The sequence below is a fragment of the Coturnix japonica genome, chromosome 22 (genome assembly GCF_001577835.2).
Source record: "Coturnix japonica isolate 7356 chromosome 22, Coturnix japonica 2.1, whole genome shotgun sequence".
Taxonomy (NCBI): Eukaryota; Metazoa; Chordata; class Aves; order Galliformes; family Phasianidae; genus Coturnix; species Coturnix japonica.
In genome coordinates, this window is record NC_029537.1 from 2,752,144 (window position 1) to 2,775,103 (window position 22,960).

General features: G+C 53.1%; 1 protein-coding gene and 1 long non-coding RNA gene across 2 annotated transcripts; one reads left to right on the forward strand and one right to left on the reverse strand.

Annotated features, from left to right (window-relative positions):
* The first annotated feature begins 329 nt into the window (after nt 1–329).
* GFRA2 (GDNF family receptor alpha 2) lies at nt 330–22,679 on the forward strand. Its single transcript, XM_015883177.2, has 9 exons — nt 330–664; nt 4,197–4,511; nt 7,969–8,052; nt 11,232–11,580; nt 18,360–18,469; nt 18,552–18,692; nt 19,695–19,870; nt 20,736–20,789; nt 21,026–22,679. Exons 1-9 carry the CDS (start codon nt 625–627, stop codon nt 21,158–21,160), a joined length of 1,404 nt encoding a protein of 467 aa, XP_015738663.1. The 5' UTR covers nt 330–624; the 3' UTR covers nt 21,161–22,679.
* LOC107323785 lies at nt 13,338–15,488 on the reverse strand. Its single transcript, XR_001559339.1, has 2 exons — nt 15,345–15,488; nt 13,338–14,745 (listed from the first exon to the last, which is right to left on the reverse strand). It is a non-coding gene; the product is annotated as an uncharacterized LOC107323785 (long non-coding RNA).
* Nucleotides 22,680–22,960: the final 281 nt, after the last annotated feature.

Sequence of the window (22,960 nt, forward strand, 5' to 3'; positions counted from 1 at the left end):
GAGGGGATGGAGGGATGGAGTGATGGAGGGGTGGGAGGATGGGGGGATGGAGGGATGGAGGGATGGAGGGATGGAGGGACGCGGAGGTGCTGTAGGAAGCAGCCTGGTGTCCCCCAGCCTCGCTCCGGTCTCATCCCCGTCCCCATCCCTACACAGAAGGGCGGCGGAAGGGCGTCCTCTGCCTCGCTCCCCCCTCGTTGCGCTGCTCGTACCCCGCGGAGGGGCGGAGAGCGGCGGGGAGGGCCGGACCGGGGCGGGAGGGAGGGAGGGACGGGCGGCACCGCCGGCTCTGCCCCTTCTCCTCCGCCGCCGGCGCTCGGCGAGAGCAGCGGGGCCGGGGGGCTGCGGGAGGCGCTGATGATGATGATGATGATGGGGCTGCGGGAGGAGATGATGGGGCTGCGGGAGGCGGCGGGACGGGGCTGAGCGACCCCGCAACGGGCTCAGCGCACCCCGTGTCTCTCCTCGCCCGGATTTGGGATCTACCTGGAGGATCGCGTTGGGATTTATCATCTCGCCTTTTCTTCCTTCTTTTTTTTTCCCCACCCGCCTCTATTTTATTTTTTTATTTAATTATTATTCCATTTTTTTAAACGCACGTGGAGGAACTCGTGGCTTCCTAACATGATTTTGGCCAACGCCTTCTGCATCGTCCTCTTTGTAGGTGAGTGGCACCGGGGGACGGAGGGCAGCGGGGCGAGTCCCCCCCTCCTCTCCTTAAGCCTGCACCGGGAGCACGAATCCAACCGAGGGCAGCTCGATTTTCCCCATCTCCATCCAACTTAAAGCGGGGATCAAACCCCTCTTTACATCGCCGTGGAGCAGCCATAGGAGATGGGCAGCCTCCCATCCCCTCTCCTTGCAGCGCTACCTTTGCATTTTGGGCTCTGCTTTCCCCTCTTTGCTGCCTTCGTTCTCCCCGGTTCCTTGCGATGTTTTGTAGCTCAGCGTTCGGAGTTGAACGGGAAAGTTGAACCGATGTGATTCGTGTTGAGCTCAGGGAATTGCCGGCCCCGCTGCTGCGATCCTTAACGCTTTGATTTAGATCGTTGTGAGCTTTATACCGGAGCTCCGGCTTTATACCGGAGAGCACCGAGTCTATAGGGCAGCCAAAAAGCAGCGGAGGGAAGGGAGAAAAGTCAGAAGCCGAAGGGTGAGAAGGGAGGAAAGGAGAAAAGTGCGTTTTTTGTCCTGAAATCCATAGGATTGAGTTGCGTGCTGCGCTCCAACACTCAGCCTCCATCCATCCCACAGGGGATATAACACATCATAGAGCCTCCATCCCATCGCTCTGCTGCGAACGGAGCTTTGAAGGGGTTGGGAGAGGTGGGTTTCGGTGCATTGAGATCCGGGTGGAGCCCCCCGTGTGTGCGGGGAACCTTCGGCACCGCCGGGGATGGATGTGGAGCTGCGATGTCCCCGTTGTGAGATGGGGAAGGACAGCCGTGTTATTGGGGGGGTGCTGGGTCCCGTGTGGGGTGGGAGGAATCCGAGCCCTGATTTGGGACGTCCTTTTCTGTAGGGATATGGGGAGCGGTGGGGCAGGGAGGGGAGGGTGTTTCCCAGCCAGGCAGTACGAGGTAGGGGGGGATTGGGGCTGAAGGGGGCTGCTATGGGGCAGCGCTGGGGATGCTCCTTGTGCTCAGTGTCTGATGAGGGGCTTCCATAGGTCGGGCACCTCCTGGATGCTCACTTCGGGGTGTCTGAAAGCCGGACCCTCATCCTTTACCCCTATTCCTTGGGGTGGGCAGGAGGGAGCCCAGCTTAAAGCATCCGAGCTTTCCTTCCCGAAGAGGCAAAGAATCCCCTTTTATGCTCGTGGATAACAGCGAGGCTTCGTGCTCTTTGGCAGCTCCTTTTATTTATCGCCAAGTTGTGAGGATAAACATTCACCTCCCAACGCTGCCTGAGCCCGGAGGTCTCCAAAACAGCCTCCAAAAGGAAACGTGCTTTGCAAAGAGGGGAGAAAAGAGGCTGCAGAGCTCAGCATAGAGCTTGCTGAATGCCGGAGCTTCGTGCATCCCCAGCAGCACCACGGGGACGGCTGAGATGAGGTTGAAATTCTCTGCAGATGTTTAATTGATGCGAGTTTAAAGAGAGAAGAGCTCCTCCATCCCGACCTCAGCGCTGGGGGGAGGTTTAAGGGGGGGTTTGCCCTGCTTGGAGGTGCTATAAGGTGGTAAAAGAGCCTCGTTGCCTTCTGATCCAGCGGGTTTAGGGCCACGATCTGTGCTGCCAATATGGGATGGGGATGAGCTGCAGGTTGTGCCCTGGGCTGTGCAGGGTGGATTTAATGCTGAGCTCCCTGCCTGGCACTGCTGGATGCTCCGAGGATGAGGATGCTCCGTGTATCCCCAGCATCGTCGCCCTTCCTGCATCATCCCGACGTGCTGAGCAAGGAGGTTGGGAGCCGGAGGAGAGAAGCTCAACACCAAGGGCGTGCAAAGAGGCTTCGTGGCATCAGCAGAAAAACGTGCAGCTGAGCTTTGGGTTTGCTCAGGAGCTCAGGAAGGATGTGCAACCGGACTATTAGGATGGCTCTGCATGTCCTAAAGCAGCAGCGTGTCCCAGTGTCCAGATGCAGCTTCCATTTGCAAGGATGAGATGCCGGCCCCGTGCTGCTCGGAGCATCACAACCTCACCCAGCTCATGGCTCATGTACCTGCCCACCTCAATGCTTTCCTGCCTCGGGATTGGGATGCCACAGTGTGCAGCCCCCTGTGTGGAATATAATGGTGACTGGATGTGGTGATGGCCGCGTGCATTGGATGTAACATGGGATTTCACTTGCATGGAGCCCAGCAGGATGGATGGCATCACTCCATGGCCGGATATGGGGCAGCAGATGTGCTCCATCATCATTGCTCCATGATCTGCATAACCCTCAGTGCCCCATATCCCTCCCCATAGCCCTGCACTGGCTCTATGGCTTTCAATTGGGGATATGGAGATGCCCACGAGGCCGAGTGGACACAGGTGGCCCTTGTCACATGCCTGTAGGTGTCACTGTCCCCACGCGGTACCCGGCCGAGCTCGGGGGCTCGGAGCTGATGTTGGTTGATCCCAAAGCAGAGCAATGCAGGGCACCAGGTGGGGTGTCCCTCTATGGGGCGGTCAGTGATGTCCTATAAACCCACAGTGCCCATCTCCTCGCTCCCATCTGCCTGTGGTTGCAGGTGGGCTCAGGGATGGGGGGAGCTCTGCGTTCTCCTCCCCGTCCTCATTGTGGCTTTGGAAACACACGATGCCATCGCAGCCCATCCCTGGGTCTCTATGAGCAGATCCCGGAGTTGATACAGTGAGAATGATTTGGGAAGCAAAATAAGCCCCCACAACAGCAAAACCCAACTGAGAGCACAGGGGAGGCCTTTAGGAAGGGGAGGGCATGGGGCTGGTGGCCAGGGAAGGCGTGTAGGGCTGGGGCTGGAGGATGGTCACGTCCCATAGGGGCCATGCTGGGGGCACAGCTTACACCACGCCAAGCCACAGCCCTGCCAAGCCTGAGAGCTCAGAACCATGAGTCAGATGCCCTAAAAATCCCGTGGCAGGGCTGCAAAGGCTGAGCTGACAACTAAAAACAGCAGCAAGCAATGGGGGGGGATGGGTTAGAGGGGGGGGGTCAGATCCATGCGCTGCTTCCCTTGGCTCTGCAGTGTGTTGTCTCCCCATCACCAGTGCTGGGAGCACATTGTGTTTTGTTGTTTGCTCCCAGTGTGAGCACACAGGCCCCACGTCCTCGTGCAATGTGCTCACCCCATTCCCATCACCATGTCGTTGTGCACGGTGCTATAGGGGCATAAAGGTTGCATGGGATCCTGCTGCTCCCTCCAGCACATCCAGATGTGTTTTGCAGGCCCTCGCTGCCCATAGGAGACACAGAGGCATTGGGAGGAGGTGGAAGGATGTGTGGGGTTGGGGGGGAGGCAATGGGGTGTAATGGGGCAATGGGATTTAATGGGACGTGCTCTGTTTCTGGAGCAGCGCATGGTTTCCAAAGGGCTGAATGTGATGGGAATAGTGACCCTAAATCCCTCAGCTATGGGGACGGGATCAGCCCACCCTCCTATATCATATATAGCACATATGTTATCACTCCTATAGCACATAGGGCAATGGATGGGGTTGGAGATGGTATAAAGCCCTCCCCTTCCAGCCCCCCCCCTCACCTCTCTCTACCCTCATCTCCCCATGTTCAGATGAGACCCTCCGCTCGTTGGCCACCCCCCCATCCCCCCCTGGGCAGGACCTGCAGGGCTGGAGGGTCCCGGTGGACTGTGTTCGTGCCAGCGAGTTGTGTGCAGCCGAGGGCAGCTGCAGCTCCCGGTACCGAACCCTACGGCAATGCTTGGCTGGACGGGATCGGAACACCATGCTGGCTAACAAGGAATGTCAAGCAGCCTTGGAAGTGCTGCAGGAAAGCCCGTTGTACGACTGCCGGTGCAAAAGGGGCATGAAAAAGGAGCTTCAGTGCCTTCAGATCTACTGGAGTATACACCTCGGGCTGGCCGAAGGTATGGGGGGGTTAGGGGGGTTTGCATGGGGTTGCATGGGGAGAGGGTGGAGGTGCTGATAGTGAGGATGCTCTTCCCTCATTCCACCCTGTAACGAGGTTGGGGACCCTTCTCTGCTGTTCCAGATCTCACTTGCCATAAGGAAATAAGGTTTTTTCCCCCATGGATCTGAGCAATCCCCGTGTCTGCCATTCCCATTATCGAGCACCCTGAGTCCTGCAGAGCTAAAGGGCAGCTGAGGGTTTCCTAAGGTCATTTCCCCATCCCCTGATCTTCATCCTTCCCACTGAGCCCAGCACTGGGATTGAGGGCCCTGCAGCACCAGGATCCCCCCTGGGTGAAGAGCTGGGTGCCCCCATATACCCCTCTAACCTTACTCAGAAGCTGCAGGATATCACAGCCCTTGGAGGCAGTCCTGATTGCGGCCCATTGTAGGCATAAATCAGAGACTGGAGCAGTGCAGGTAATTGAAATTGGATTTTGCCAGAGCAGCATTGGTTTGTTGACGGAAGGCAGCGTTATCTGCTGCCTTGGAGGCAATGGGGCTCAGCCATCACCCCTATGTGGTTGCTGTGCCCAAAGCAGAGGCTGTAACAGCATAGAGCCCAATGTAGGGGCTGTAACACAGCATAGAGCCCAATGCAGGGACTGTAACAGCATGGAGCCCAATGCAAGGGCTATAACACATCATAGAGCCCAATGCAGGGACTGTAACACAGTATAGAGCCCAATGCAGAGCTGTAACACATCATAGAGCCCAATGCAGGGGCTGTAACACAGCATAGAACCCAAAGCAGGGGCTATAACATGGCATAGAGCCCAATGCACAGCTGTAACACATCATAGAGCCCAATGCAGAGCTGTAACACAGCATAGAGCCCAATGCAGGGGCTGTAACACAGCATAGAGCCNGCTGTAACACAGCATAGAGCCCAATGCAGGGGCTGTAACACAGCATAGAGCCTAAAGCAGGGGCTGTAACACAGCATAGAGCCCAATGCAGGGGCAGTAACACAGCATAGAGCCCAATGCAGGGGATATAACACATCATAGAGCCCAATGCAGGGGCTGTAACACATAATAGAGACCAATGGAGGGGCTATNGTAACACAGCATAGAGCCCAATGCAGGGGATATAACACATCATAGAGCCCAATGCAGGGGCTGTAACACATAATAGAGACCAATGGAGGGGCTATAACACATCATAGAGCCCAATGGAGGGGCTGTAACACAGTATAGAGCCCAATGCAGGGGCTGTAACAGCATAGAGCCCAATGGAGGGGCTGTAACACAGCATAGAGCCCAATGCAGGGGCTGTAACAGCATAGAGCCCAATGCAGGGGCTGTAACACAGCATAGAGCCCAATGCAGGGGATATAACACATCATAGAGCCCAATGCAGGGGCTGTAACACATAATAGAGACCAATGGAGGGGCTNCTGTAACACAGCATAGAGCCCAATGCAGGGGATATAACACATCATAGAGCCCAATGCAGGGGCTGTAACACATAATAGAGACCAATGGAGGGGCTGTAACACATCATAGAGCCCAAAGCAGGGACTGTAACACAGCATAGAGCCCAATGCAGGGGCTGTAACACATCATAGAGCCCAATGCAGGGGCTGTAACACAGTATAGAGCCCAATGCACTGGCTGTAATACAGCATAGAGCCCAATGCAGGGACTGTAACACAGTATAGAGCCCAGAGCAGGGGCTGTAACACATCATAGAGCCCAATGGAGGGGCTGTAACACAGCATAGAGCCCAATGCAGGGGCTGTAACACAGCATAGAGCCCAATGCAGGGGCTGTAACAGCATAGAGCCCAATGCAGGGGCTGTAACAGCATGGAGCCCAATGCAGGGGCTGTAACAGCATGGAGCCCAATGCAAGGGCTATAACACATCATAGAGCCCAATGGAGGGGCTGTAACAGCATAGAGCCCAATGCAGGGGCTGTAACACAGCATAGAGCCCAATGCAGGGGCTGTAACACATCATAGAGCCCAATGCAGGGGCTGTAACACATCATAGAGGCCAATGCAGGGGCTGTAACACAGTATAGAGCCCAATGCAGGGGCTGTAACACAGCATAGAGCCCAATGCAGGGGCTGTAACACAGCATAGAGCCCAATGCAAAGCCCAACCTGGTGCCTGTAAGAACTGAGCTGCTCCCCAGCCCTTGGGCATCCGTTGCCATTAAGTAGCTCTGCTTCCACTCCTGGAGGTTAATTGCATCTCGGTGAGCTCAAGAAAAGTCCACTGCCCTTCTAATGCTGGCTAATTTTCCTAGCGAGCAGCAGGGTTCGGCTGCTCCTTAATTATTTATTGCATCGGCAAAGCAATATAGCGAGAGGTTACAGCGTTTCCTAAATGCACTTTAATCAAGGTGCAATTTGTCATCGGGGCTTTGGGAAACCCAATAGAACGGGAGGACCCGGAGCTCAGAGCACACTCCTTTCCCACCAGCAATGAAAGCAGCATCCCCTGCCCCATAGAGCATCACCCTGCCCATAGGCCCTATAGAAATCAATGCTATGGGGCTGCTGCTCAGCCTCAGGTCGGGTTTTCCAAGCCTGGCCATTGATTTGGTTTATGTGTCCATGTTTGTATATATGTGATGATTCTTTAAACCTTGTGGCCGGAGGGGTTGGAGGAGATTATTTCCTATGGTGGGAGCTGCGGGCTGCTCTCCTTATATCACCTTTTGGGGCTGCATTGAGAGCAGGGTGGAAAGCATTGGATGCCATTGCTTTGCTTTGATTAAATGCTTTCTTTTTTTCCATGCAAAAATGGAAAAGAATGAATAATCCAGCACTGAGTGCAGGCCCCAAACCTCACCCCAAGCCCTGCACCGACCTTCCACAATGCACACAGGGGATGGGCTGAGCCAAACCCAAACCCAAACCCAAACCCAAACCCAGACCCAAACCCAAACCCAGACTCAAACCCAAACCCAAACTCAAACCCAGACCCAAACCCAAACCCAGACCCAAACCCAAACCCAAACCCAAACCCAGACCCAAACCCAAACCCAAACCCAGACCCAAACTCAGACCCAAACTCAGACCCAAACCCAGACCCCAGGCCAGCACTGAGCTGAGCTGAGCAGCCCCATATGCCCCCCCCCCAGCCCTGCAGAGCCCCCCATAAACCCCTTTTTGCTTTGCCCTTCTCTGGCTGCAGGAGGGAGATGCTCAGGGTGGCTGCGCTCTTTCTCTTTCATTTGCTTTTTGGGGTCTTGGATTTGCTTTTGGGGGTCTTGGATTTGCCTTATGGGGTCTTTCGTTTGCTTTTTGTGGCCTCTGAATTTGCTTTTTTGGGTCTTTGATTTGCTTTTTGGGGTCTTTGGTTTCCTTTTTGGGGTCTTTGGGTTCTTTTTGGGGTCTTTGGTTTCCTTTTTGGGGTCTTTCATTCACTTTCTCTCCCTTTTCCTCCCTGCCCCACTCCAGGAGAAGAATTCTACGAAGCCTCCCCCTACGAGCCCATCACCTCTCGTCTCTCTGATATATTCAGACTGGCTTCAATTTTCTCAGGTAACCCATCCACCTCTTTATCCTCTCTCACCCACGAATCCATCCTGCAGCTGAGCTTTGTGGCAATGAGACCATGGCACCTCCATCCCTCCCTATTCACATCTCCTCTATGCTTTGGGTATAGGAGAGCTGGTGTTGATGTGCAATACCTGCTGTCCCAGCCCCAAAGATGCTGCTTGAAGCCCCTCTTGGGAACCCAAACCCTACATGGGTCCATTAGGAATTTCCTTTCTGCCATCTATTTCCATGACAACCCTCTTGCAAATTTAGGTCAGCAGCTCCGTGCCTTCTCCTTCTCCTCTCAACCTTCAGAGCCAGATGGGGGCTATGGGGGCTATGGGGACCCCCCAGGGACCCCTCCACACCTCAGAGGACCCTTTCTGCCATTGCTTGAAGGGTTTGGGTGTTCAGCACTGGAGGTGATGCCCCCCCTCCCCTTCCATCTTTTTGGATTACATTACCATCAAGGAAATATTTTAGCTGCTGGAAAGTATGAGAAGCGGAGTGTCTGGAGCTGGGGATTAAACGCTCAGGGGTTGATTTATTCATAAAAGCAAAGAGAGAGCAGAAGGAAACCTCTCTCTGCCTTTTGGGGAAGGGGAATGGGATGCTCCGCCATGGCCATAGGGGTGGGTTGGCTGCTCCCATCCCAGCCCTCCTCCATCCCACCCCTTATGTAGGATCTAAGCAGAGCTGGGGGTGATCCAACCCGGAGCCCTGACCCGCAGCCCTTGTGCTCAAATCAAATGAGCTGCTCCTGTTGTTTCTGGATAACAAGGCTGAGCCAGCGCGCTGCTAATTGCCTATGGGGATAGCGGAGGGATTACATTACCCTGCTGGAAGGAAAGGGATGGGGAAGCAGGGAGCGATGCTCTGTGTGGGTATAAGGGGGGGAGCAGGAGGTTGGGGAGTCCCGCAAGGCAGAGCAGCAGGTGAGGATGCTCGTTGAAATAGCAGGAGCTGCTGCCTGAATGCAAAGCAGGAGCAGGGAAGGAGGGGGAAACCTCAGCTCTGGTTGCTGGCACGAGGGGGAATTGGAGCAGCAGGATCAAGTGCATCGCTCAGGGCTGAGCGGGGAGCACGGATCGGTGCCAGGGTTTGCCCAGCTCTGCCTTTGCTTGGAAGCTTTGGGATCACCCCATAAAAGCAACGGGCATCATCTTCTTTCCTCACCCCCTCCTCCTTCCCCGGTCCCCATCCCATACCCAGGGGGCGGCTGGTGGCCCCGTGTCCCCCATGGCTCCGCATCCCTCCTTCCTTCCCTTTCAGCCTCATGAAATTTTCATGCCTGTGCTTTATTAATGAGCTCCCCAGGAACGCCGCGCTCCCGAGCAGCCGCTCCATTAACATGCAGCCGGGTCCCTGCAGGTCTGGGGTAGGGCAGCAGATGCTCAGGAGGATTAGACAGTAAGTTGCACAGGAGCCCACAGGTGCTCCATGAAGCCCAGAGCTGAGTATGAGCTGGTTTGGAGCAGGAAGGAGGGTCACGCTTCCCCCATCCCCTTCAAATCCCTCCTGTTCCGCTGGCATCAGTGTCATGAACTGCCTCCATCCTCTGCTAGAGGGAACCCATTGCATGGCAGGGCTGCTGGGCTCCTGCAGTCCAATTCAGGCCCCATCGCCATCTGGGGGCTGCAAAACCCTCCGGGTCTCATCTTTGCTCTTTGCTCCCCCTTCTCACAGCTTTATTCCTCTCATCTCCAGCTGAAACATCTCTCTTAGCTCAGACGACTTTCCTGCTTCTCGCACTAGTTTTCAAGGCAGACCTGCTTATAAATCATATATCATAAGGAATCACTTTAAGCATGTCATACCGAGCTCCTCACCCTGCTCCCTCGTGGAGCTTTCACCACGCAGGTGACACTTGGTGGCATGTAGATGGGGTTACACACCCTTGGTGGTGTGTAGATGGGGTTAGATATGGGCTGTAGGAACTGGGAGTTTGTATGGGACAAAACCAAGGGATGGGTGTTGTGCTTTGACTTTTAATTGGGATCTGTTAATGCAGGTGGTGCTTGTGATCATCAGTGCTGAGATGCCCACAGCAGCTGGGATGCCCACAGCAGTTGGGATCCTCATAGTGGATCCCAACATTGGATCCTCACATTGGGACCCTCCTTTCATAGTGGGATCCTCATCCATGTTGGGATGCTCAGAGCAGTTGGGATCCTCATCCATATTGGGATCCTCATCCATGTTAGGATGCTCACAGCAGTTGGGATCCTCACATTGGATCCCAACATTGGATCCGCACATTGGGACCCTCCTTTCATAGCGGGATCCTCATCCATGTTAGGATGCTCAGAGCAGTTGGGATCCTCATCCATGTTGGGATGCTCCCACCAGTTGGGATGCTCACACCAACTTTATTTAGACCTCCAGAATTGAGACCAATCTGGTCCTGTGCTGTCCCAAAGCGTTCCTTGTGCTGTGGGCATCAGTCCATGCGAAGCAGAGAGAGGAGGGGAGCAGCACTCTCCATTGCACCTGATTGCTGTTTGTTAATTAACAGGGCCCTACAAATACGCCTGGTAGGGAACTCTCTTCAGCGCCGTCATTTGTCTTTGCCAGCGTGAAGCAGGAGACAATGGAAGAGTCCACAGAATTGGCTGGGCTGCGCAGGAGAAGGAAATTAGGGGAGAAATTGCTGGTGCAGTCAGGTGACTTTAAAATAGCACCTGGCCTGCCAAGGGCAATTCATCATTTTGACAAAAAGAAAGAAAAAATCAGCTCTTGTTCCCGCTCGGTGGTTCAGCTCCACCCGTGCCCTCCTCTGTGTCTGCTGATGGTTGGGATTCCCAATGGTGTGGGATGCAGCTCTGACCCCATCCATCCCCCCAGGGATGACCTGGATTTGGGGGTCCTGGTGGGGGCTGCCCTGTGCAGCTCAGCAGATGGTTCTGCTTTAGAGCAGGCTGGATAATTAATAATTATTCTTGGAATAATTAACTAGAGAAAAACAACCACTGGAAAGTCACCGTGTGAGTTACGCACTGGGAGCTACTTGACCTTTATGCACTGGCTGCGAATGGATCCTTCTTGTGCTAAAGGACCCTTCCCATGTTGGAGGAAGAGCTCCAGGGGTGAAAACCTTGTATGCTCTGCAGCACTACACACCGTCCCCACCTCCAAACCCACGTCCTGCTTTGCCATCACCCCCTTCTCACCTCTCTTTGCAGGAATGGACCCCGCCACCAACTCCAAAAGCAACCACTGCCTCGACGCGGCCAAAGCGTGCAACCTGAACGACAACTGCAAGCGCCTGCGCTCGGGTTACATCTCCACCTGCAACAAAGAGATCTCTGCCACCGAGCATTGCAGCAGGAGGAAATGCCACAAAGCCTTGCGCCAGTTCTTCGACCGCGTACCCAGCGAATACACCTACCGCCTCCTCTTCTGTTCCTGCAAGGATCAGGCGTGCGCCGAGCGCCGGCGACAAACTATCGTCCCTTCCTGCTCCTATGAGGACAAGGAGAAACCCAACTGCTTGGATCTACGCAACGTGTGCCGCGCCGACCACCTCTGCCGGTAATGGGGAGTTGGGGTGGATTTGGGTCTGTCATTGCGTGGCTCTTGGTGTCATCTTGAGTCTCCTCCTGCTGGTTTGGTGTAAAGTGAGAGAGGCTCGTGGCTGTGGTTGCTTATGGAGGGGCATTGGGCTGGGAGGTGGCCTGGAGTGTGTAGATAAGGCGGCTGTGTTGTAATTCACCCTTATTTCATCAGTCCAAGGGTTTGGTTGCTCCTCCCCCACACTACACCCTGTGTGAAACATCTCCTGCTCTTGTTTTCACTCTATAAGCGATATTTCTTGTTCTTGTTTTCGCTCTACGTGCTTTAAAGGCCAGAGTTTCTCTGGTAGGGGATCCTTTTCCTCTAGGGAAATCCACAGGGTTTGTGCAATCTGAGCTTTATTTAGTGTGTTTTGTCTATGACTTCCGTATTCTCAACTCTTCCACAACATAAAAGACAGCAGAACGTCATAGATTTGAAGCTTTTTGGGGACAAGTGCTTCCCCCATTGGTGCCACATCTATTCTTTTTTGCACTTAGTGGTACAGCAACGTCTCCAAAATGCACGGGGTAGGAGGAGGCAGCAAAGCCTGCGAGTCAGGCTTTAAGGTGGGAAGAAAGCAGAGGGGAACACTCACTGTAGGTGAGGGTCAGAGTGTGGTTTGCTCCATCTCCAAGTTGTGGCTAATTGACCTTTCCTTAAAATGAATGATGAAGGCAGAGAGCTTTCCATGGTGGTTACAGTGCCGATACCCAACCAAACCCCATTGCTGTGCTCTCAGCATCCCCGGCATAACCTCATCCGTTTTCCTCTCAGCAGAGCGAAGTCGGGGCCGGGGAGGAGATGAGGCTTCTTCTCTATTATGAAACTCATTATTCATACAGCAAAAATCCTCCTGGCCGCCCCCCAGGCCCCAGATCATCCACATCAAGAAGTTGTTTCCTACAAGGAGGAGGGTCTCGGTGCCATCAGGGTGATGGAGGTTCCCGCAGCCCGGTGGTGAAATAAATAAGAGTGTTCAGGGTCCTCCTCTGGCTGCGTTCAAAGCGTGGGAATGTGGCTTTTTATCAAAAAGTAATACAATACGCCAATGTGTATGAATAAAAGATAGCAGGGCTGCGCTGAGCCGCGGCCAAATTAATGGCAGCACCTCTCCGTCAGCGGGAGACGCTTGCTCAGGAGTTCGGTGCCACGGAGGGGAATAACCCATAACATCAGCAGCTCTGGGGATGTTTGCTCCATAGGGAAATGCATTTTTTGGCAGCAATATGGAAGTGCCCGGATGGGGAGAGGTAGATAAATCCAGCCTTTATTTGTGGGGTATGCTGTGCGGAGCTTTGCTTTCCTCTCAGCTGCTCCATCCCCTTGATGGGACGGTACAACCCAACCTGGGTTTGCACAAAGGGTCCCACCCCATCCCTACTGAACCCCATTGTGGGGCTGAGGGTCTGTAGGTTGGTTTGCTCCTGGCTGTGAGTAGCTTCCATGCAGCACTGGGATGCAGGAGGGGTTAAGTGCCTTCAGGGCAGCCAGGGATGCTGATGCTCTCCCCCTGGGGATGCTGACGTGCTCCAGCGACTCGCATGACCTCAATGTGTTTGCAGCTGTGAAAGCACTTTAAAGCTGCGACCTATCTGGGCCAAACCACCTGAGTTGAACCCTCTGCAGGAGTCAAAAAGAAAGGATTTGTTTCTCAATCGACATCGCTTTACAAAACGACACAGGGTTTTTGCCTCTGGTGATGTCTGGGATGGGGAGAGCTCCGGCACAACGGGTTCATAGCACTACCCTGCTGTTATCTCAGCCTGGAGCCCTCTCTGTACAGCACTGTGCAAGGGATGCTCTACAAAGGGGCAGCCCTGGGGCTATGAATTCCTCCCCATGGGCCTCCCAGTCCCCAAGCTGAGCTCCCAGGGTGCAATCAAGCCCAACTCGCTGCAATTTGTGCAGCTCTTTTGTGCCAAGAAGCTTTTCCCAGCGCGGCGGCGGAGCCTGACAAACTCCCCGAGCTTTGTGTCTGATTGCAACGGACAGGTTTTAGCTCCCAGAATATAAAAACCTTTTTGCAAAACACTAACCTCAGCTAGGGGGAAGGGGAAGGAGAGGGGAGGAAAAAGAGCTGATTTCAGCAGCTGCAGTTTGCTGTATTTTTCATCTTGCATCAGCAAGTCGGGAACACAAATAATCTGGTCTTATATGCTTCACTGATGCTGGTGCTGAAGAATTTCCCTGCCTCCGCTGTAGCTCCTCAGCATCCAAAGGCAGAGCGCTGGTGTTCATCTGCCTCAGTTTTCTCCATTTCTCAGTGCTTTCCAGCAGTTTTTTGTGGCTGTGGATGAGGGATGGAGGCAGCAGCACCCCTATGAGCAGCAGCAGAGTTTGCTTTTGCAGAGCTGGGCTGGAAATGATCCCGTTCTGGCCGTGTTTTGGAAGCTGTGCAAAGCCCTGGAGTGGGGAAGCATTTCTTCCTCGGGGGTGGGAATTTGGCTCTGTATTGATCCAACAGGAACAGCACGTGTTCCTTCAAACATTCACACCCTCTGTTTAGCACCAAGTGCCATCCATAATGGATGTTACCTCGATAAGCAGCAGAGCAGCAGCTCAACTTTCTCATTACTGTGTAATGAGCAGCTCAGGAACGCGGCTCAATCCATTTGGGGGGGATGGGGGAAGAACAGTCCTGGGTTTATCAGCCACTCTGGGAGTGACACAGGGGGGCAATGAGGTCCCAATGGGGTCTTGTGCGGGATGTGGAGCAGTCAGTAGGGTCTTAAGTGGGACACGGTGTAGTCAATGGGGTCCCAAGGGCATGGACAGTGGGACCCCAGTGTAGTCTTTACATAAGATATAACATGGTCAGTGAGGTGCCAGTGGGGTCTTTTGTGGGATGTGGAGCAATCAGTAGGGACTTGAATGAGACACAGCGTGGTCAGTGGGAGATGGTGTGGCCCATGGGGTCCCAAGGGTGTGGACAGGGGGACCCCAGTGTATAATATGACAGGGGTCAGTGGGGTCTCAATGGGGTTTGAGTGGAACATAGCATGGTCACTATCAATGGGGTTCCAACAGGGTCTGGATCCAACAGGATCTTGAGCAGGATGTGGAATGGTCATCGAAGTCCAAATGGGTTCTCGCATAGGACATGTCATGGTCAGGGGGGTCCCAGTGGCACAATGCAATAACCTAAGGGGAAAACATCCTAAGTATCAAGTCTATAAGGGCTGGTGGCTGTGGCTTCCCACCAAAGGAAGGAACAGAAGGAACAGAGAGGAGGGAAGAGGAGTATTGCTCCTTGCACCCTATGGGCACCCATGCATGGAGGCAGCCAGCAGCAATCAAGGCTCGGTGGCCGCCTCGCTCAAGGCTAAGCACACTCTTAACAAAATAAGTCAATTCACACTGAATAATTAAATAGAGAGCCTTCATAAGTATTGACTTAATGTGACAGCAAGTCTATACTGACTCAGGGTTTGCTTATGTAAACACAATCTCCTGTTCGGCTTAGTTAGCAGTTCAATGAAATAGAACAGTCCTTCAATTAAAATCAAATGATGCGTGTGTTTAATTCTTCCCTTCTCTTGCCGGGTAATGATAGGGTTTGAGCATAGGCAAGAGGATAAAAAAAAGCACATCATCATTGAACCACTCTTATCTGTGATGAATCAAAACGCGGCGGCCCCAAAATACATGTGGGTGAAGAAACTTCTTGCTTAGCAGCTCCAAACTCAGCCCTATTCCTGCCCATCCAGCCTCAGTTTCTCCCTCCTTTTAGCTTTTCTTACCCTCTAATCTGGGGTTTCTCCTGTGTTTATCAATGGAGAATGGAGCAGCTGAGGGCAGATGGGGCTTTTCCATGTCCTGCTGGGCTTATAGCCTTGTGAGCATCCACTGCCAAGGGGTGAGACATGATCCTGCTTCACATCTCAGCGCTGNTAAACCCATTTTTCCTCGGTCCCTGTAAATTGCCTGTGAAAAAAAACAAAAACCAACACGTCTTTGAGTAATCTCGGACATTTTCTGCATGAAATATTCAAGAGCCTGATACTGTTTGCTTTGATGGATAGCGAGTTATCACCAGCACAGGGCTCGGGTATCATATAGGCATGCGGTGATGGGAACAATTAGCACCCAATTAGGCACCTTGCATCTGTTGCGGGGCTTTCTTCTCCCGCTTGGAAACTGCGATGTGCCAACAAGCAGAAAGAAACCCAACTATCAAAGCCCATTGCTGGGCAGGAACCTTTGAATATCAGAGGGAAGGCGTCCTGCTGGATCCCTGCACACAGCAATGAGGGGAGAGCAGAGGGATGGATGGGCTGCTCCCTGCAGTGGTGCCCAATGAGAGGGGGATGAGCTGCCGCAGTGAGTCCTTGTGCTCCAGGCTGGGTCTTGCAGAAGGGCTGGAATGGATCCGAACATGATAAATGCAGGTTCCAGCATGGAAGGGTTGGCTTGGAGGGGGTTTATCCTGAAGGGGGTGGGAGATGTATAAGGGTCAGCTGGAAAAAGCAGCAGAAAACCCTTAGCATCACTCACATCCTCCTACCCAGTAATCAAACCTTCTGTAGATGCATCAAAGGGAAACAGCTTGGAAAGGCCAAACTTTGAAATCCAGTGTTCAAACTGGCTCCGGGATGCATAAATATAGAAGATGATGGGTTTTGCTACTCCCTTTTCCACTCCTTCGTGTCCTCATGGCTGTGTTTGCTGCCTCCTGTGCTGACCCCAGTGGGCTCTTGGCCGAGCCCACCTGCCACCCTATATAACAAGCCAGCACTTGGCTCGTATCCCCCTCCTCTTTCTGCTCAGCTGCACTTGGCTTTGGCTCCATCTCCCTTTCGCCCGGGCACTTAAAAGCAGAAATCTGAGAAGCCATGGGCCGCTTCCAGCAAGGTTTATTCCTGGCACTTAGAACCTCATCCACCGACTGCAAACTCATTGTATGCAACGGAAAGAGTGACATCTGGCTTGGATATTCTGGAAAGATTACCAGCTGGCTTGTCATGTATTATGAAAAGAATAACATTTGCCTTAGAGGATGCTACAAGCCAGGAGCAGGGCCCCAGGGATCAGCATGACAAATGTCTGTGGCACTCCGTGATGAACTTGCCACAGTCCTTTAAGAGAACTGACGTGTGTTCGCCTCTGATTTGGGGAGAGGAATCCATCTCCTGCAGAGCAAATGGGGAGGCCAAAATCCCTCCCAGCAATGGAAAGCATGGAAAGGAGCAGGGATGGAGCTTTGCTGCAGCGCTAAACCCACATGGGCTCTCTGTGTTGCAAATGGAAGCAAGACCCCAGCTTTTCCCATGCAAGCAAGCAGACATCCCCACCTGCAAGGCTCAGAGGGGCTGTAACATAACGGAAAGCACAACAGTGAGGATTTGCTCAAATGCAACAGCTGTAGGCACAGAAATAAAGGAAAGAAGCTGCTTACCTCCAGAAGGACTCAGGTACACAGGGAGCTCTAGGAAGGTCCCCTCACCTCCACTGCCAACCCTTAAATGAAGGCTGGGAAGGGGTGGATCCTGGCTCCAGCCCTTTGGGTCACTCAGTGCATTGCATTGCATGCAGCTGAGCTCCTTTGGGTTGGCCCTGCCTTCCCACCAGCTGCTCCATCACTGCTTCAAGCCACAGCATTTCAGCTCCAGGTGCACTGCTGCTATTTGTCAGCACTCCCCATGTGTTATAAGGCAATGGGGCTGCATCTACCCCCTCCTTCCCCTCAGTGCATTTGGAACCCACAGCGCTGAGAAGCATTGGATAAACACAAGGTATTACTGCAGAGCCCTTCTACCTCGTTCCATCACCGCTTCATTTGTTCCTCCATTTAATTTGATCAAAAAAAAAAACACCAAAAAACCTCCCGAAAACAAATCATTCCTATTTAAAAAACAACACCATTTCCAGCCTTTGCTTCCATCAGTTCTTATGGCTCCAGGCAGGTAGCGCGGGATGATTCAATCACTGCTTGGACAAAGATGACATTTAATTAAGAAGGAAGGGAAAGGAAGGAAGGAAATAACGTATGCCTCCTTCTTTCTATATGACGCGCGGGAAGAAGAGCGGAGGAGATTTGCTCTTGTGAGATGCGAGGTCTCATCTCCGCTGTCAGATCCAGCGTGGGCCACAGCTCAGCCTCACAGCCATTCATTTGGAGGCTGAGTCAATGGGGAAAGCTCTGTGTCCATCTGTCTGTCCATCCCCTCCTCCATCCATCCCCTCCTATTCATCCTTGTGCTTCCATCACACGATCCATCCATCCCAGGTGTTGTGCTGGGCTCTATGTGGTTTTATTTGGTCTCTTTTGGATCCATCAGCAATGCTGGGTGACTGATACACCCACATATCAACACGTTTCCATCCTGCTCTTCAATACCTGGAGGAGGGCAGTAGGCTCATGGGTCCATCCCAATCCTGGGCCCCCCTGCTTTGCTTTTTACCCCATCTCAGCCACAGAAGGGACAAAAAATATATATCTCTCATATATATCTCTCAACCTCAGGCACTTTAATTGCACTCTAAGCTTTAACGTTTCAAAGGGAGATGAAAACAAGCAGTCAAATTTTACAGTCGTGTAATGATGCCGGGAGCAGCACGATGAGACGGTGATGTTTATGGGATGTCGGCAGCGTGGTGATGGGAATGGGAATGGGAAGCAGCAGCAGGGGATGGAGATGAGTGTCCCATGGTTCACGCAGCTGCTGAGTTCTCCTCTATCCCATTTGGTTTTACGTTTTACTTTCAGATTGCAGAAGGGTGAAATCCTGTTCCTTCTCCTTTCTTTCTGTCCCCAGGTCCCGGCTGGCTGATTTCCATGCCAATTGCCAGGCTTCCTTCCAGTCTCTGACCAACTGCCCTGGGGATAACTACCAGGCGTGCCTGGGCTCCTACACAGGGCTCATTGGTGAGTGCTGGGATGGGTGGATGAAACTCCTTCCAGCCACAACCTCTCCTTCATCTCTCTTCCTCTTCCTCATCCTGTGCAGGTTTTGATATGACGCCCAACTACGTGGATGCCAGCACCACCAGCATCACCATCTCACCATGGTGCTCCTGCAAAGGCAGCGGCAACCTGGAGGAGGAGTGTGAGAAGTTCCTGCGGGACTTCACCGAGAACCCCTGTCTCCGTAAGGCTCTACCCTATCCATCCCATCCCATCCCATCCCATCCCATCCCATCCCATCCCATCCCATCCCATCCGATCCATCCCATCCCATCCTATCCCATCCCATTCCTTCCCATTCCATCCTCATCCTATCCCATCCCATCCCCATCATATCCCATCCCTTTCTTTCCCATCCCCATCCCCATCCCCATCCCATCCCAACCCCACCCCATCCATTCCCATCCCATCCCATCCCATCGCCATCCTATTCCATCGCCATCCTATTCCTGTCCCATCCTATTCCTGTCCCATCCTATTCCTTCCCTATCCTATTCCTGTCCCATCCTATTCCTGTCCCATCCTATTCCATCCCCATCCTATTCCTTTCTTTCCACCCCATCCCCATCCCCATCCCATTCCAACCCCAACCCCATTCCCATCCCATCCCATTCCCATCCCATTCCCATCCCATTCCCATCCCATTCCCATCCTATCACCATCCCATTCCATCCCATTCCCATCCTCATCCTATCCATCCCATCCCACATATCCCAATCCTTTCTTTCCCATCCCCCATCCCATCCCCAGATCCCCATTCCCCATCCCAAGTTCCCCCATCCCCATCCCCATCCCCATCCCCTCCCATCCCACCCCACCCATCCCATCCCATCCCATTCCCATTCCCATCATATCCCTCCCTTTCTTCCCATCCTTCATCCCCCAATCCCTAGAGCCCATCATATCCCATAATCCCTTTCTTTCCCATCCCCATCCCCATCCCCATCCCCCATCCCCATGTTCCCCATCCCCATAGCCCCATCCCAGCCCATCCCATCCCCATCCCATCCCATCCCACCCCACCCCATCCCATCCCCATCCCATCCCATCATATCCCATCCCTTTCTTCCCATCCATTCCCATCCCCATCCCATATCCCACCCCATCCCATCCCATCCCCATCCCATCCCATCCCATCCCATCCCCATCCCTATGTCCACATGTCAACACCTTCTCCTGCCCTCAGGAAACGCCATCCAGGCCTTCGGCAATGGCACTGATGTCAACCTCTCCCCCAAGAACCCCTCGCCTCCCATCACAGTGCTGCCCAAGGTGGAGAAAAGCCCTGCCTTGCCTGATGATATCAACGACAGCAACACCATGTACGACACGAGCATCATCACCACCTGCACCTCCATCCAGGTAGGAGCCCTGCTGCAGGCTAAAAGTGTTGGTGCAGGGAATTGTAGTATCATTAAGGCTGGAAAAGACTGATAGGATCAGCAAGTCCAACCATCAACCCATCACCACCATGCCCATAGGATCACAGAGTCATTAAGGTTAGAAAAGACCTCTGCAGTCATTAAGTCAGCTGTCAATCCATCAACACTGAGCCCACCAAGATGTCCAGCTCAGCTCAAGCCATGAGCACTGGACATGGTCTGGATGAGTTGGTACCCCATGGCCACCACAATCCTTCTCCAAGCAGCTCTAGAGCAAAGCTAATGCCCACTGAATGCTGTGCACAAGGTCAGGGATGAGAGCACTGCCTTCACCCACACAGTGTCACCCATGGGCAGCCTCTCATTAGACTCAACACGCTTGAGTAACCAGCTCTGCTGTGTTCTGGTTAATGGCTCTGTGCAATGATCAGCGGCTCCGTTTCACTGCCCCCCGGGTGCTGGGGTAGGAAACTGGGAGCACTGGGGCTGAAGTGCAAGAACAGGAGGATCTCTGCCCTACTCCATGCTCAGGGGCTGCTCTGAGCCCCACTTATGCCCTTGGCTTGGTCAGGATGAAAACCTGTTACGTTCCATGTGGTTTTGGGCAGTCTGGAAATGTTTTCCTGCATCTTGCTGCTTTGCTCTGGGATGGGAGCAGGACGGGGGCATTAGTTTCAATGGTGAGGATTTGCAGCAGGTTGTGGACCTGGGGCTGAGCGCATCTTTGCAGCTTCACTTTGGTTGCAAGAAAAAGCACCATATAAGTAATGAAGTACATAGCAAAGATGTAAAGGGTGCAGACCTGGGTGCGTGAGTGTGCCCTGAGCCTCCTTTCTCCCCTCCAGGAGCACGGACAGAAGTTAAACAAGTCCAAAGAGCAGAGCCTGTGCTACTCAGAGGTAATTTGGGGCAGGGGGAAGGTTGGGAAGGGGCTCCGGTGCTACCAGTAGCTGCAGATGGGTGGGGACCAGTCAGCAGCAGATGGATGGGGACCCAAAGGCATCCTCCTATGGATGGCTGTTTTCATTGCTTAGCAAGCCAAAACCAAAAGAGATGTGTCCCAAAACTGAATGATTCCACCCAAAATTCTTAGCGAGCTGCTGATCCCTGCTGTTGTCCCCCTCTCCCCCTTCAGACCCAGCTGACCACAGACACGATGCCAGACCAGAAGAGCTTTGTGGACCAGAAGGCAGCAGCCAGCAGCCGGCACCGGGCGGCCCAGATCCTTCCAGCTGTGCCCATCGTGCTGCTGAAGCTGCTGCTGCTATAGGGACGATTGCCGCGTCTCAGCTCGGGAGTGCTGGGCTCACCTCGGGGCTCCAGACTGCAAGCGGAACACCAGCGATGCCCAAGGCCAGAAGGACCCTCACAGTGCTGGCAGACTTTGGTGGTTTTCTTTCTTTCTATTCTTTGTTTTTTTGTTCTTTTTTTTGGGGGGGGTGGGGTTGGCCTTTTTGGTTCATTTTTCTGCCACGTTGGGTTTCTACGCTCAAACGCGAGCCCAGCAAAACCCACCCAGGCATCCACAAAGGGGAAGCAGCGTGGTCAGCAGCACCAGGGAGGGGATAAAGGCAATGAGAAGAGCTCTGGGATGGGGCTGTCTGCAGGGCCACCAACCCATCGTGCTGGAGGGACCCGCTGTGGGACATGGGACATTAGCGCATCGCCGCGGTGCCATTGGGGCTCCTTTGGGCACAGAGTGCGCTATACCGCTCCATGTCGTCCCCGGGATCATTTTATTTCCATTCCAGTGGTTGGAAAGAGTTTGAAAATCAGAAAAGAAACCAGTATTCAAACGGCGTGAGGTTGTCCTGCTCTTTTCTATCTGTCACTTGGAGGGGGAGATTGTCCTTTTAATTATATCCCCCCACCACCTTTTCTTTCTCTTTCTTTCTATCTTTCCCACCTTCATTCCATTGGATTTGGGTTGGAATGGGATCCGACCCCAGGCTGTGGTTGGAATCCTCTGTATGTTACTCAGTTTTCTTTGATATATACATATATAGTGTATGTATATAGCGCTCACCTATACCTACGGATATGTGTGTATATACATCACCATATACATCTACAGCGTGGCTTTCTAACATTCCCTTTCCCCTTTATTTTACCAAAAGGAAGCTCTCAAACTGCGAAAATGTATTATTGTAAAGTTTATTTTTTTTAAACGATGTCTATAATGGAAATTAATAATAATTATTAATAATAATTAATAATAATAATAATAAAAGAAGAAGAAAGAACCGAGAGGAAAACCAAAGCATCACCCCTATGGGAGGAGGGGTCTGTGTCCCATAGAGCATCCCAAGCCTTGATTCTGCACTGGGGGGTGCTCAGCTATAGGAAGGCACAGATTTGGGTCAATCTGCCTGTTTGGCTTTGGGAGATGAGCAAACAAGCAAACATTCCAAAGGAGCTGATGCGTTCTCATGTGGCAGCGCTCTTTAATGTGAAATAACTTTAAAGCACCTCATCCCTCTGTGCTGCTTTTATTCCCCTCCCCCTTCCCCAGTGCTTAAAACCCAAATGAAAGGTTGAAATTTGGGTCACACAAAACCTCACGTTCCTCCCCATCTCCCCTCCCCTATCAGAAGCCCTTTTCCCACCTTGGTGCTTGCAGCAGCAGCACCCACCTGCAGGCAGCTCAGTGCAATGGGGCTCCAATGGCTGCCGAGACCCCCACTGCAAAAAGAGGGGCAGATATTCCCCTTTGCAAAGCAGAGAGTGAAAAACACGTTTGATGTGCAAGTTGGCACGGGGAAAATAAACATGTCATGTCTCTCGCCGGAGCTGAGCTGCAAACCCAGGCTGCTCCTTAACATATTCTCTCTTCTAACAGCCAGGAAAATGACAGCTCTGAAATAGAGAGCCAGATGTGCTAAGCAGTTTGGCACCGAGGTAACAGCAGCACATCTTGGCTTAGGGGGGTTGTGAGGGGGTGGGGATGGGGGTGAGCCCAGCCAAAATGAGCCCTGGTTTGGGTATTTCTGCAGCAGGAACAGCGTGGTGATGCACGACGGGAATGGCCCTGAGCTCCTCTTGGCTGGAAACACCCCACGCTCCTCTATTG